At 46.4% G+C, this 13,573-nt stretch overlaps 1 protein-coding gene and 1 long non-coding RNA gene across 4 annotated transcripts in view; one reads left to right on the forward strand and one right to left on the reverse strand.

Moving 5' to 3' along the window:
• The window catches only part of SSBP2 (single stranded DNA binding protein 2), a 185,339-nt gene extending 177,567 nt beyond the window's left edge, over positions 1 to 7,772 (reverse strand). For 2 of the 3 annotated variants that reach the window (XM_075526379.1, XM_075526380.1), the window contains exon 1: positions 7,613 to 7,772. In XM_075526379.1, the coding sequence (XP_075382494.1) occupies positions 7,613 to 7,671 (59 nt within the window). In that variant the 5' untranslated portion in view covers positions 7,672 to 7,772. The remainder of the gene's footprint in view (positions 1 to 7,612) is intronic. The other variant, XM_075526378.1, reaches the window with a different exon arrangement.
• A 739-nt stretch (positions 7,773 to 8,511) lies between these two features.
• LOC142402660 (uncharacterized) lies at positions 8,512 to 13,360 on the forward strand. Its single transcript, XR_012773419.1, has 4 exons — positions 8,512 to 8,524; positions 9,524 to 9,704; positions 12,487 to 12,625; positions 12,867 to 13,360. It is a non-coding gene; the product is annotated as an uncharacterized LOC142402660 (long non-coding RNA).
• The last annotated feature ends 213 nt before the right edge of the window (positions 13,361 to 13,573 follow it).

The following is a 13,573-nucleotide window of genomic DNA, read 5'->3' on the forward strand; positions in this document are numbered from 1 at the left end:
GCAGAAGCGGTGTGCTGTACCAGCATAGATGGCAAACTCTGGGGCGGAGGGGACCGCGCCACAGACAAGTCCTTCTGAGACCACCTGAAATGGTCCTCCATCTCTGGGCTTGCCACAGGATGGCTCTGCGTCATAAGCCGCTCAGCTGAAACGAACTTTGTGCAGGGGATGATTTATTTTCTGTTCCTCATCTTCCAGATGCCCATTGCGATAAAATGGCATTTCATCCTTAGAATCGGTGGCAAAAGACAAGGTGGAAGTTGTACATGCGCACCGGTGGTTTATGTGATGCTCCAAAAAAAATTCAGGGCTACACAGCTCAGACTGGGCACCCAATAATCAGCAAATATTTTTGCCTTTCGCCTTTCTGCACCTTACTGCCATTTCCAAAACTGGGAGGCAGAAGTGGCTTGATGCATATTTTTAAAGGCTTGTGAAACTCAAACACCGTGGTGCTGGGCACCAAAGAAACAACATACTCTTCTTCTAGGAACAGCTGTATTATGAAACAGCAAGTCAGCCATAAGGCACATACTGCATGACAGCAAAATAGCAAATTATCAAATAGCTACTCATTATGAAAACAATGCTCTATTCTGCACAATAAAAAACCCAGAGTTTTTCCAGAGGAAAAAAAAACCGTCAGTGAACATGCAAATGAGACAAAGTAAGAACAACGCTTAGTATACATCCATATTTTCCAAGTTAAGAGAACGTTATTGAGAATGCAAGTACAACACCCAGACATTGCACTCAGACACATACTGACACACTATTCCAGCTGCTTTTGAATGGCAAATCCTACCTTCCCTCCCAAAGCTCTGACATCTCATCTGAGCTACAGGTTTTAGGACTACCACATGCCTCTCTGCCGTTTCAGTCAAGTCAGTATTTCACAGGTGTTTGTACGTTTTATCTTGAAGATAAGACATTTTACCTTTCAGTCTCACAGATACCTGCTGGCAGCGAAGGAACGGTCATTTTCAGGGACAGTATGTTCCTCCCAACTTAACGAAAACCTTTCACCGCCTGACCTGTCTCCTTGAAGGCATGGCTGTCCTGGCTCTGCTCCCTGCTTTGCACTAGGTCTATTTTCCTTGCCTAGATGCACCAGCTCCCACACAGATCTCTGATCCCAATGCCGGTCCCCTTAGGGAGCAATTCCTTGTCTCTCCAAACCAGCCATTTCCACCCCACTTCCTCCATCCTCCTTCAAGAGCCAGCCCCCTCGTTATCTCTACGTCCTGGCATCTCAGGGCTGCAGGCTCCAACCGCTCATATTTACACTCTCCTTCCCACCAGCGCCCAGTCCCATTTTTTCTCCCCAAGCTGCTCCTCTGATCCCAGTATCTGCTGCAATCCCAGCAAAGATGAAATATTCAGCGATTACAGTTAGTAAGCCCTAAGCATATGCAAATTAATGTTTTTGAAAAGGCTTGTATCCTGGCTAAATTCAGATGCTTTGTCATGCAAATGGAAAAAGACACATCCCTGGAATAAAATCCCTCATCCTTTTCCAACCAGATTTCAAGTATTTCAAAGGAGAGGGGTACTATTGGTCTTCCATGGTAAAAGTTGTGAGAACTTTTAAAACCTTGGAAAACACATTTCTTCTTTGTTGAATTTTCAGCCAAAACATTTCAACTGAAATTTTCCACACACAGAAATTAAATAAATCAGCACAAGGCATATATACGCCATTACAGATTTTCCACCCAAACAGTTCAAGTTGGCAAAGTTACGAAAATCTTGTTTGGCTACTTTAATACCTGTGACCTTATCCTATGCCTATAATTTAAGCAAAATGAATTATTAATATATACCCATTTCTGTTAATTACTGTCTCCTCCAGAAAGATTTAATTATCTCTTAGCCAAGCCCAAATCACGTTCACTGTAGTCAAGAGTGCATCTGCTCTACCCAGTGGGTCTGAGTGGGCTCCAGAACTCCTTGCTCTTCAGCAGCAAAAGTTTGCTTGGCACTACAGAGCCAACCAAAGCTGCAATCAGACACCTCATAATGTTCATCATTAAGAAAAAGCACAAGAAAAAAAAACCCAAACCTTTTGTGAGCAGACCAATCGCATAGAGGAAGCAAAACAGAAACTGAAGTATGTTTTTTTCCTTGGTTCTTGCCAGTCCAGTGAAGTACTTATATGTGCTTAACTGTATGGAAACAAATATCCCTGCTCTAATACACTTAAAAGCTGGGTATGTATTTCAGGATGCTGCTATACTGAAGTATGTTTCTATGGTCCACCACCGCTATTGTTCCGACTATCAGTACGTGTTAAATCTCCACCGCAAAAGCAGTTATTCTTAGTGGTCTGAATTGCAACATACACATTATCTGAAACACCTTCATATGCTGTCCAACATACCTGTGCAGTGTAAAAGAGTACCTGAAGCACTGTGTTCAACAATAAATACTGATAGTTACTATTTCCAGAACCTTCCCTCCTGTGCTCTTCCTTATTAAAGAGTATATTCTTCTAAAATTGCAAAAAGTGCATGTTGATAGACTCCCAGAGCAGTACACCTGCAACTTTTACAAGTTAGACCTGATGGATGAAATCAGTGTACAAACATCAAACCTAAATTTTGTAAAACAGGATGGATTAAACTACCAATTTTGTTTTCAAAGGGAAAAAAAAAAAAGGAGAGAGATCAATGTATCTTTCACCATCTGACACTTGAAAAACTAGCTCGCCATTTCCCAGGGATGAGCAGCAAATTTATCACTGAAGCCAATTAATTTTAATCTGTATCTTTTTTTATGTAACTTACAAACATTACAGTGGAAAAAGGTAACCTAACTATTGTAAATTCATGCAATGCTGTCTTTCCAAATTTGGGGAGGAAAAAAAAACAACCAAACAAACTATCATTAGAAATCCACAAATCCTCAAAAGCCCTTGGAAATCTCAGTTAAACAGCAGCAGAATCAAATGAAGAAAGCATTGGCAAGTTTGTCTTTATTTACAGAGAACCCTACTGGCATCCACAAGAAAATGACAGAAGTTGTCTAAATTTCACCCCGCTTTCCTGCTTGGGAAGAGAGATCTACCAAGGCAGGCACCCACACCACTCATATAAAGGAGCCATGCATCTGAACAGCCAACCACCCAAAACAGACTTGAGGAGAAACAACAAAGGAGACATCTTCTTTCTTCTTCAAAGCAGCAGCAAAGTGGAAAAGAAAAACACCTATCTCCTTCCATGTGACCAACGGGCCGAGATCAAACTTACAAGACATTTACAACTAGGGTCATGCAAAAAAATGGAGCAAGAATACCATGACAGCAGCAATAAAGTATTCTCACTTTCTCTACGTCCTCTCCCACACCAAGCTGAAAATCAATCAATAACCGACTGTAATTCTTGCTTCTATGTTGTTATTTTGATCATGTATCCTTTTATATCAAAGTAAATCACAGTCTCTAGTTGCCAGTCAGTTTGTAAACAAAATTTGCACATCTGCTGAGCCCCAACAAGGTAAGGGCATCTTGGGAAAAAGACTACTTTAGAAGACCACTGAAAGATCAAGACAATTGAACATAAAACATATAATCCCTTCAGAATTTAGTTGTCCTTATATGTTCTTCTTGAACTATTTTTCTACATATATTTTTCTAGCGTAAAACATTACTTATATATAGATAGAGAGTTCCATTTGCAAACACCTATAAAAGTGCCGTTTGAAAGCCACATAAAATTTGTATAGTCTGGTCCTTCTTTCTCCAAGATTACAAGTTTACAGAGTTTCACCATTCAATGAGATGTCAGCAGGTCCAAGCTCCTAATCTGAATTAATCCAATTTTAAGGAATAAGGAGGGGGGAAAAAAAAAAAATCAAAAAAGATACATTTGCTGTGAAGAGATAACAAAAGAGGATGTTTAGAAAAATTTTAGTCTTTTTCCTTTTACAATGTAGATGAGCCTTATTTGGCCCCAGCACAGCACAAGTGAGGGAAGAGCTACTATTTAATACAACTTTACCATCCTTTATGCAATAGGGATGGCCCAAACCCAAAATTAAGTCACAGCTGTTCCAGAGCAGGAGGAAGGGGCACAACACCACTTGTGATTTTTCTCTCTTCCTCTTCTTCACGCCTCACAGGTACCGTGAGCCTTCATTTTTAGTGTTTTCCCTAGCTGTGCTGTACTGTACCTCTCTGGCATAAAATTAGGTATTATTTTTCCCAAATTCAACTATCCACACTTCACATGTGTTGTTAAGCTACATAATACACATAATTTACCCCAAAGGTCAGGCAGAAGGGACAAAGGGAAAGACCATAAAACGAATGCCATCTTTGGAACTGAAAATTTGCCAAGGGCTACTATAAATGCCTTGCAAAACTCGTTAATTTAATAGAAATTACATAACCTCAAAGGACATAAATATTCAAGACAGCATATAGTGAGATACCATGCTACAAACATATTTGGCACTGGATTGGTCTGCAAAATATATCACATCCTTGATTACAAACAACATCTGAACAACACACATCTTTTCCACACTTGATAAATACTCTTTTCACACCCTAGTCCTGTCACTGGCACATATCCTCATGGGGAAGAAACATGTTGCATATACTTAGGTAGTGTATGGAGGTAGTGTATTTATTTATTTATTTATTTCCTTAAGTATTACAAGTGTATTTTGGAGATTGGTTACTGGCTACACATTTCAGATACTTAAAACCTTGAGGAGACACAACACAGTTAAGTTGCATGTTCTGTTCTAAAACTTTCAAATGAAACATAATTATAATCCTGTTCTTCTTGATTAAATAAATACTTAACATATCAGCGAAATATATATATTTCCTCTGTGGTTTTCAAATTAACACAGTCTCACGCAGAAGTCGGAGCTGTATCTTTGTAGAATATTTAATTCGATGGCAACTTTTCTGAGCAGACCAAGAACTCGTGCATCATCTTGAGAGAAGCATTGCACGGCTGTAAAACAATGTCATAGAAAGCGAAAAAAAATGTAATCACAGCTTTTTGGATGTCAGAAAGAAAGTGTATGAAAATGGCAATGATGTGATCTGATCTACTAAGAAGAAACTTGAAAAGATGTAATACCAAAAAATCTGGAATGTAGACTATATAATAGCATTCCACTGCCATAAACCAAGTCTTTAGGATTTTTTCTTTTTTTTCTTTTTTTTAATTAAAGGAAAGGAAGGTTATTGGGGGGGGGGGGGGGGGGGGGGAGATGAGAGAGGAAGAGGGTGTTTCTAAATTCCCAGTTGTGTTTATCCATAAGTAGATGCTACCAAGAAGTTCCTGATCTGTCAAGTCCATGATTTAAGAACAATCCATTTCAGCGTTTTGCATGAAATAATCTATACATGAAGAATCCACATTTCCAGCTGTTAGTTATAACGAGCGGGAGATGAAATGTATTTAAATCAAACAGCACCATCTAGCAGGCCCCCCATAACTTTACTTCGGAGGGCAGTTGCTACTTGGCAATAGGTCAGTTTGGCAGGCTTGCCCTGAAAATTGTTAAGCATTTTCATACCACATGAAATATTATGTGCCTTATGGCAGCAAGAATCCAGAAGAAAAATCAGCTACAATGAAAGAAGACGACTGAAAAAACAGTTTAAAGTTTCAGCCCTAGGACCAGAACAGTTGCCTGTGTGGCTTGTACTGGGTAGTTTTTGCAAAGCAGAATTAAAAGAACATGATCATCTGATCCAACAAACAGCAGCCCTGTAGATTTGTTTTACCTAGTCCCACAGTGCCATCCTATTGTGCCCTTCAGGAACTTGCCAAGTGTATTGACAAACATCACCAACTATATAGCACAAGAAAATGGTTTAATTGTATAATTTTTGCTATACCAAATAAACAACGCTTCCGCTAGCCACTCAAGCAATTATTTTTTAAATTATTCCTACACTGGGAGTAAGAAGTGCCACTAGTTGATTAGATTTTAGTGCCCAAGTTGTGCCTCCTGCTCCACCTCAGCAATTAACGTTTCATGTCAGTGCTGCCTCTGTCTACCTTTCCATTGCAAAGTTACATGTGAAATTCCCAAACATAACAACACTTTAAATTTCCCCTAGCATCTCCCTTTCCTGTAGCAACAGGGATGCCTGGCCTGATGCTGTTCCAGGAAGCAGGCATGCCAGTCTCTGGAATTAGGAAGACTCTAAAATACTGTAGCAAAAAAAAAAAAAAAAAGGCAAAAAACCAACCAAACAAAAAAAAAACTTTTAGGTGAAGGTTCAAGACAAACTGCCTGAAGGGAAACTCATCGGCCGTGCCCGGAGTATTGAGCCCTGATGTTAAACGCAATTCTGGAGCAACGCGATTTTTGCAGCGGAGAGGTGCAAGCCCGGCTGCTCCATCTCCGGACCCCCTCAGCAGCCTTACCCCGACCTTCCCCAGGCTGAAGCCACCTCCGATACGCCTCCTCCTCCCCCTCACACGGGCTTTTCCTCCCCCTTCACCACCGCCGCCTTCCCCCCGTGCTAAACCGGCCTCAGTAACGCCAAGAAGCTGGCGCTACGGACAACAACTTAAAGAGACGCCGTCCGTACCACAAACTCGCCTTCCTCTCCAATTCTTTCCCGCCGGCCCACACCGCAGCGCGGGGCTCGGGGCGGGAGGCACCCCCAGCCCTCCCAGGCCCGCCGGGGAAGCCCCGCCGCATCCCGCCGGCCGCTGCCCGGGGGCCCGCTCCGCGCCGCTTCCCGCGGGCGCCGTCGGTCTCTCCCCGCTCCCAAGGGCCGTGCGTTTACACGGGGAGGGGAGAGGAAAATGCAGGAGCCCTCGCGCGGTTCGGCTGCAGATTTTATTCGAGGGGGGGGGAAGAAAAGGAAAAAAAAAAAATAGTTTTTGCAGGCTGTTTCGGCACCAGCCGGATTCAGGCCGGGGGGGGGAGGGGGGGGCGAGGGAGCCCCGCCGCGCACCCGCACCCCCAAAAAGCCCCCAGAAGCGGGGGGTGCCCATGCCGGCAGCACCTTTGTCTGGCGGGGCGGCAGCCGGAGCGCGGCGCCCCCCCCCGCCGTGCGCCCCGGAGAACAATGCGCTGCGGGGCCGGGGCTGCCGGGCTGCGCGGTCCCGGGGAAAAGTTGCGAGGCGGCGAGTTGGGAAGCGGCGGGAGGCGGCCCCCGCCGCCCCGTCCCCCGCGTCCCCGTCCCCGGGCCGGGGCTCTTTGTTACCCAAGTTGTCCCGGCACCTTGCGCCGCCGAGCCCCGTCGAGGGCCCCGGGGACTGGGGGGGGAGGGGGGGGGGGGGGGGGGAGAGCCCGGCGCCGCTCGGCCGCCCGCCCCGCGGAGAAGCGGCCGCGGAAGGGAGGGGGGCGCCCGCTGCAGCCCCCTCGCCCGGCTGCCGCTGTCCCGCCGCGGGGACCCCCCCTCCACGGCCCCTCCCGCCCGAGCAGCGCGGCCTCGGCCGCCTGCCCCCCTCACGCCGGCCCGGGCGGCGCCGGGCCCCCTCGGTCCGGCCGGCCGGCCTCCCGCCGCGCCCGCGCCCGCGCCCGCGCCCGCCCCGCACCGCCCGCCGGCAGGAAAGTTTCTTTGCGCGCAGGGCCGGCGCCCGCCTAAGGCGCGGTCCGCCCGCGCGGCCCGGCGGGCTGTACTCACTTCTCCCTGGCCTGGCTGTCGGACGGGACGCTGCTGTTGCTCTTGCCTTTGCCGTACATGCCTGCAGAGAGCTCCGACTGTCACGCACCTGTCAACCCATCACAGCCTCCCCGGGAACAGCCCCGTCACCATGGAGACGCCGCCACACACACAGCCCATTGGCCGGCCGGCCGGCCGGGCACGCCCCCCGCCCGGTGATCGACAGGCGGAGACCCGACGGGCTGCTCCCGCCTCCCCCCCCCGCCCCCTCGGCTCCTCCCCCCCCCCGCTCGCGCTCTCCCTTCCCCGGCGCAAGGGGGAATTAGAAACGGTTCTAGAAGGATTTTAAACAACCGGCTGTTCCGAGCGCCCGCCACCCGCCCGCCGCCGCTGCCGGCGAGGGAGAGCGCGGCGGCGAGCGGCAAACTGCGGACCGGACTCGCTCGGCAGCCGGCGCCAGCAGCCAGCCCGCCGCCCGCCCGCCCTCCCTGCCTCCCCGGCCCCTTCCCGCCCGCCCCGCTCCGCTCCCCTCAGCCGGCCGCGCAGCGCGCTGCCGCCTCACGTCCCCCGCGGGCCGGGGGCGCAGCCGGTGCGGCGTCGCCCCCGCCGCCCCCCACCACCACCAGCCCCGGGGGAGGGGGGGGCTCGGGTGGCGGCCGCTCCGCGGTCCCACCCGTGCCCCTCAGCGCCCTCCCCTCCTGGAGCCCCCTCCTGAGCTGCCGCCAGCCCCGAGTCACCTCAGGGTCCGCGCCCTACGCCCCGCATGGTGCCTCCTCGGGGCCGCCGGGGTCGCCTGGCCCCGGCCCCTCAGAGCCACCCGCCTGGCCCGCACCCCACGGGGACCTCCGCGGGCACCTCCCGCAGAGACCTGCCCGGCGCCCCCATTTCCTCAGTGCCGAAGGTCAAGCCCTTCCCCCCGGCAGGGCTCGAAGGGTAGGGACGGGGCGGGAGAGCCTTCCCTCTCACGGGAGGGCGAGCCCCGGCTGGAGGGGGCTCCCCGGCAGGGACAGGTCTGGGCTCTCAGAGCCGAAGGATAACTTGGGCCTCGTGGGCTAGAGCCGAGACCAGCCTTTAGCGATTGGAGGTTGGGAGGAAACATTTCCTGAACCAAAACAGTGTGTCTTAGAAAAGCTTAAAAAAAAAAATAGTCCAAAGAAAATTCAAGGAAATGCTTTGATTTTTTTAAAGGTACATTGCAAATAATTGCATGCTCCAGAGACACGATAGGAAGAGAGCAACCACTGGGACCATTTACTACTTGCCTTTTTTGAAGTACCCCAGTCTCCGGATTTTTTTTGCCTTTGCTGCTAAAGTATAATCCCGAATTTTGCAGATGTTGATACTTGATTATCCTTACAAACGTATGACTAATCTTGTAAACCTACTCGTGTGTAACACAAGGGGGCTTTTAGTATTTAATGTCAAGCCCTCGGAGCGCTTTTTTGGTCAGGCCAGGTTGTAAATATACCCATCTCCCCGTTGTGTTGGCAGGCAAAGGTCACGACAGTAAGCGCCACGCAAAATTCGAGGAGGGAAGTTGTACGAGGCATAGACCACCAGCATCTGTTTATCATTGTTGGAGCTGTGCAGGAAAAAAACCCCTCTGGATTTTGAGCTGCTAGAGTGAAGGAAACGGTTGGTGAGGTGAAATTGTTGGGAGGGGGATTAAGAGAGTATTAATGAGCGACTGGAACAAATTAGCGATGGAGTAGCAGAGACAAGAGGAAGGAGCAAGAGGCTGAAGAGTCCGATGTGCTTGTAGCTTGCACATTGGCAATTCCCTATCATGGCGCAGGCTGTGTGGGATGTGCACTTTTGCAACTTGCTGCAATAATTCATCAGATTAAAAGCATACTGCAACAAAAGCCATTTTGTGCCAAAGTTGTTTGTCCGTCTCGGGCTTTTGCCCTGCTATATTTTTTGTATTAACAGGTCCGTGGGAGAGAGCAGTTGGAGTGGATCTAGTGCAAAAAAGTACATGAGGCTTTCCATGCAGCCTGCCCTCCACATCGTGGCAGGGCTGAGGCTCCTGCTTACTTCCAAGTTACACCAGCGAGACCAGAGGAAGAAAGATGAGCAAGGTGGCAACAGCGGGTTATGGTGGGAGAAGAAAGTAAGTGGGAAATGGCAGGAGAAAATGAGCGAGGAACGAGGGAACAGAAGGGGAGGCTAGGAGAAGCTAACAGAGGAAATGAAGAAGGCGAAAATGACCATGGGTGAGAACAAAAAAAGGAAACAAGAACAATGCACAGTGAATTTGGGTGATAAAAGGGGGAAAAGACTGTAGGGAGAGAACCTGAGAAGGGCACGTTAATGAAGTGTGAACCAAAGGGAGGTATTTCGTCCTAGTTCCTACCAAATAATGCCTATGTGTCTTGTACCATGGAGTTCAGGTGGAGGCTAGCCATGTGATTGCATTCAGTGTGAATAGGGGTAGCAGAAAACGGTACAAAGAAAGAAAGGCAGAGAAAGAATCAGGACGGAGAACAAAGAAGGACTTGGGTTGTGGGTAAAAGATACAAAAATAAGAGTTGCTGAGGGAAGGAAAAGAGTGAAGATGGATATCCTTGGGCAAACACGAAGGATAGTTGACACTTCCTTTGGTACAGCATCATCATAATCCAGACTAGAGTTTGCATCAAAACATTTGCTTGCCCTTGTGGAACAGCCGCTATCATCCCGTCAGATACGTTGACTACCTCCTGTTCAAGGCTTTATGCTGTTACCCATCAGCCATAGTATCAGCACGGCTTTCACGTGAAACTGATAACAATGGTGAAATCACAGAATCACAGAATCACAGAATCATATAGGTTGGAAAAGACCTTTAAGATCATCGAGTCCAACCATAAACCTAACACTGCCAAAAACCATCACTACACCATGTCTCTAAGTACCTCATCCAAACATCCTTTAAATACCTCCAGGGATGGCGACTCAACCACTTCCCTGGGCAGTCTGTTCCAATGCTTGATAACCCTCTCGGTGAAGAAAAATTTCCTAATATCCAGTCTAAACCTCCCCTGGCGCAACTTGAGGCCATTTCCTCTTGTCCTATCACTTGGATATAGTCCTATCACTTGTCCTATCACTTGGAAATCATTCCTGGGCAAGGCAGTTGTCTGTGCATCTTCTCTTTTTTTTTTTCCCCCTGCAAAATCTCTTGTTTTGTTTTCCTCAACGGTTTTGATTGATTGATTTGTTTGTGGTTGGAAGGGTGGGGGTTTATTTTGAGAAGATGGCTATGTCAGTGTTGTGTCAACCTTGTATGGGGAAAAGTTTTGTTCTGGAAAAGGACAATGTTGAGGTGTTTCCTAAAAAATGCAATGATGAGATTGCTGTAGTGTCCTTGGATATGCATTCCATGACAAGGTTTTCACTGCTGAAAATGTTTTGTTCCTATTTTTCATGTAATTTATTTGCATTTGTGTGATTTATTTTGGTCTGAAGGACTTCAAATGCCTTGCATGTTCATAGATCAAATTGTGATTTGGGGCAGAGTGGAATGAACTTTGGGAGGACAGGGATGGACGCTCGGACATGAGCACGATGGCTGTCCCCCCAGTAACAATGTTAAAACTCCTTCTCTTTACAGGTCTGGTTCCCAGGCTACCATTAACATTCCAGTGATGACTTTGTAATTTTGCTTAGAGATCCTTCAGTGGAAAATACAGAAATAGTGCTAGTACTTATTTATTATGCATATGAAAAATAGAGCACAAAAAGGAATAAGGTGCTTGTAGGACTCTGCTGTAGATTTGCCAGGCTAATGTTACCACTGCCTTTGCAGGAATGCTGTCATGGTGTATTATCTATCAGCACCACGCAAACAAAACATTTTCACGTGGATACAAAAGTTTGCTTAGGAAGCAGGTAAATTTACATGAAAACATCCATATAGTCCTACAAAGTTTTATGTCATTAATTCTTTCTGGAAGTGTTTATATACATACAGTATCTGTGTATCTGTGCCCTTGATCCCATCATTTTGAGCACAAACACTGCTCTTAGCAGCAGCAGTTGTATCTCATGAGGCCAATACTGTAATTAATGAGATTTGAGGCACAAATACTGAGACAAATTTAAGTTTCTAATATCAGAAATGAAGATCCAGTATTTGTTAAAAAAGGGGATGAAGGGGTGGCAGTACTTTAAAGCTTCTCAGTCCGACACTGGAAAGGAATTCACAATGTATTTTTAGAGTGTTATAAAAATCTCTTACATAATGCTGATTAATTCTTAGGTTTTAGGGAAGAGCACTGGGCTTTGTGTATAAGAGTGTTGACCAGCTAAGCCACTGAAAAGGGCTGGTTTTGGCTGGATTTTTTTTTAACTTCTTGGATACAGAAAGCTGCAATTACTCAATTATTACAGGATTTTGCTTTTGTTTGGGCGTGTATGAGTATTTTTCTGGAAACTGCGTCTTATTCTTGGAAGTCTTTATCATTTTAAAACATATGTTATGTTATATCACCCTGTCTGAGATATAGGATAGCTACAAACTGGGTGGTTTTTTTTCCCTCTCTTACTGCAGCTAGTTACGTTATGGATTAAGGTTAAGAATGTCTGCAGTGAAACATTACTTGTGTGGCTGTGTAAGACTTACTTGAACAATGTAACTTACATTACAGAATCATGATTTTCCTCATATACTTACAGTAATATATACAATTACTATATAGTTCTGCCCACTCTGTTGATTTTCAAAATCATCAATTAATCTAACTGGCAGGTTTCACACAGCTCTTAACAAAGGGCTATTCAGGAAATTAAGTCGGTAAATGGTACTCCCTTGTTTTAATTCTAGTTATATATAGTTATCATTGTGTAGCTGGAAAGATTTTTGGAAAAGATATCATGGGAAAGAGACGCTTTTGTTTGGTCTTTTTCAACAGATATGTGACCATGACAGCCTTTCTGAAGAATCCTTCTTCCTTCTGTACGATGTTTAATCTTTCTGTGGAGCTTCTAACTATGAACCTCATTCTGCAGACTTTAATTCTTGTGCCATACAGATGAGTAAGAATTGCTCAGGTGAGTGAGATGAGCCCTAAATCATTATTGGAGAATGAAGATAGGAGGAATGCATCGGTCACAAGTGCAAAACAAAAGCTTTATTTGTCCCTCTTTTCCAGATGGGAGGAAATAGAAGTAATTATGGCTCAGTGGTAGGGAGAGATGATCCTTATGGGTCCCTTCCAGCTTGAGATATTCTATGAATTCTATGATTCTAAGTCTCAAAGAAAGGCTTACTAATAACCTGTTTGTCACCCAGGTCTCCTGCAGGCAAGGGCTCTCTCTTTCCCTCCATGATACCTTTTATGGGTGCTTCTGCAGTTCTCCTGGAAGGAGTCTCCACCACCACGGAGAGCCAGTGCTGCTCTGCAGTGTTTTGTTGCCTGAATTCTTTCCTGCTAAAGGACACTTGTCCTGTGAGATGCAGAGCAGCTCACTGAAGGGAGCTGGGGACATCTTCCAGCACAGAGCTGCAGGATAGGGAGAGGCAGTGCTGTACGCTGAAACCAGCTGGAAGAATTTGCAATCTGCTACAACTACTTCTGTAACACAGTCTGTCCCTGCTTTCTCACTCTCATTCTCCCATGAAACCTAAGTTACGGCCCTGCTTCCCCCTTGCACTTTCTTTTTCCAGTGAGAACCACAATTTCCTCCTGTCTTTGGAGAGGAAGCGAAGATGCTTTGCAGCCTCCTGTTACACAGTTTATCCATGAAGGGACCAGGGAGAACCTGAATATGTTCAGCTTAGAAATAAAACTTGGTAAGAATAAAACTTTCATTAGTTTATTGCTCTCGTTGATGATGATATGGTTGCTTGCACATGTAAGTACTCTGGCTTCCAGTTTGTGTACACGTACAGTTCAGAATATTGGAAATTATCTGTAAAGGACACACAGTGACACACAGTCTGAATCTTAGTTCATACGATGGAAAAAACCCCATGTTTGTGAGTACTGGTTTCCTCCA

This window comes from Mycteria americana, chromosome Z (genome assembly GCF_035582795.1).
Source record: "Mycteria americana isolate JAX WOST 10 ecotype Jacksonville Zoo and Gardens chromosome Z, USCA_MyAme_1.0, whole genome shotgun sequence".
Taxonomy (NCBI): domain Eukaryota; kingdom Metazoa; phylum Chordata; class Aves; order Ciconiiformes; family Ciconiidae; genus Mycteria; species Mycteria americana.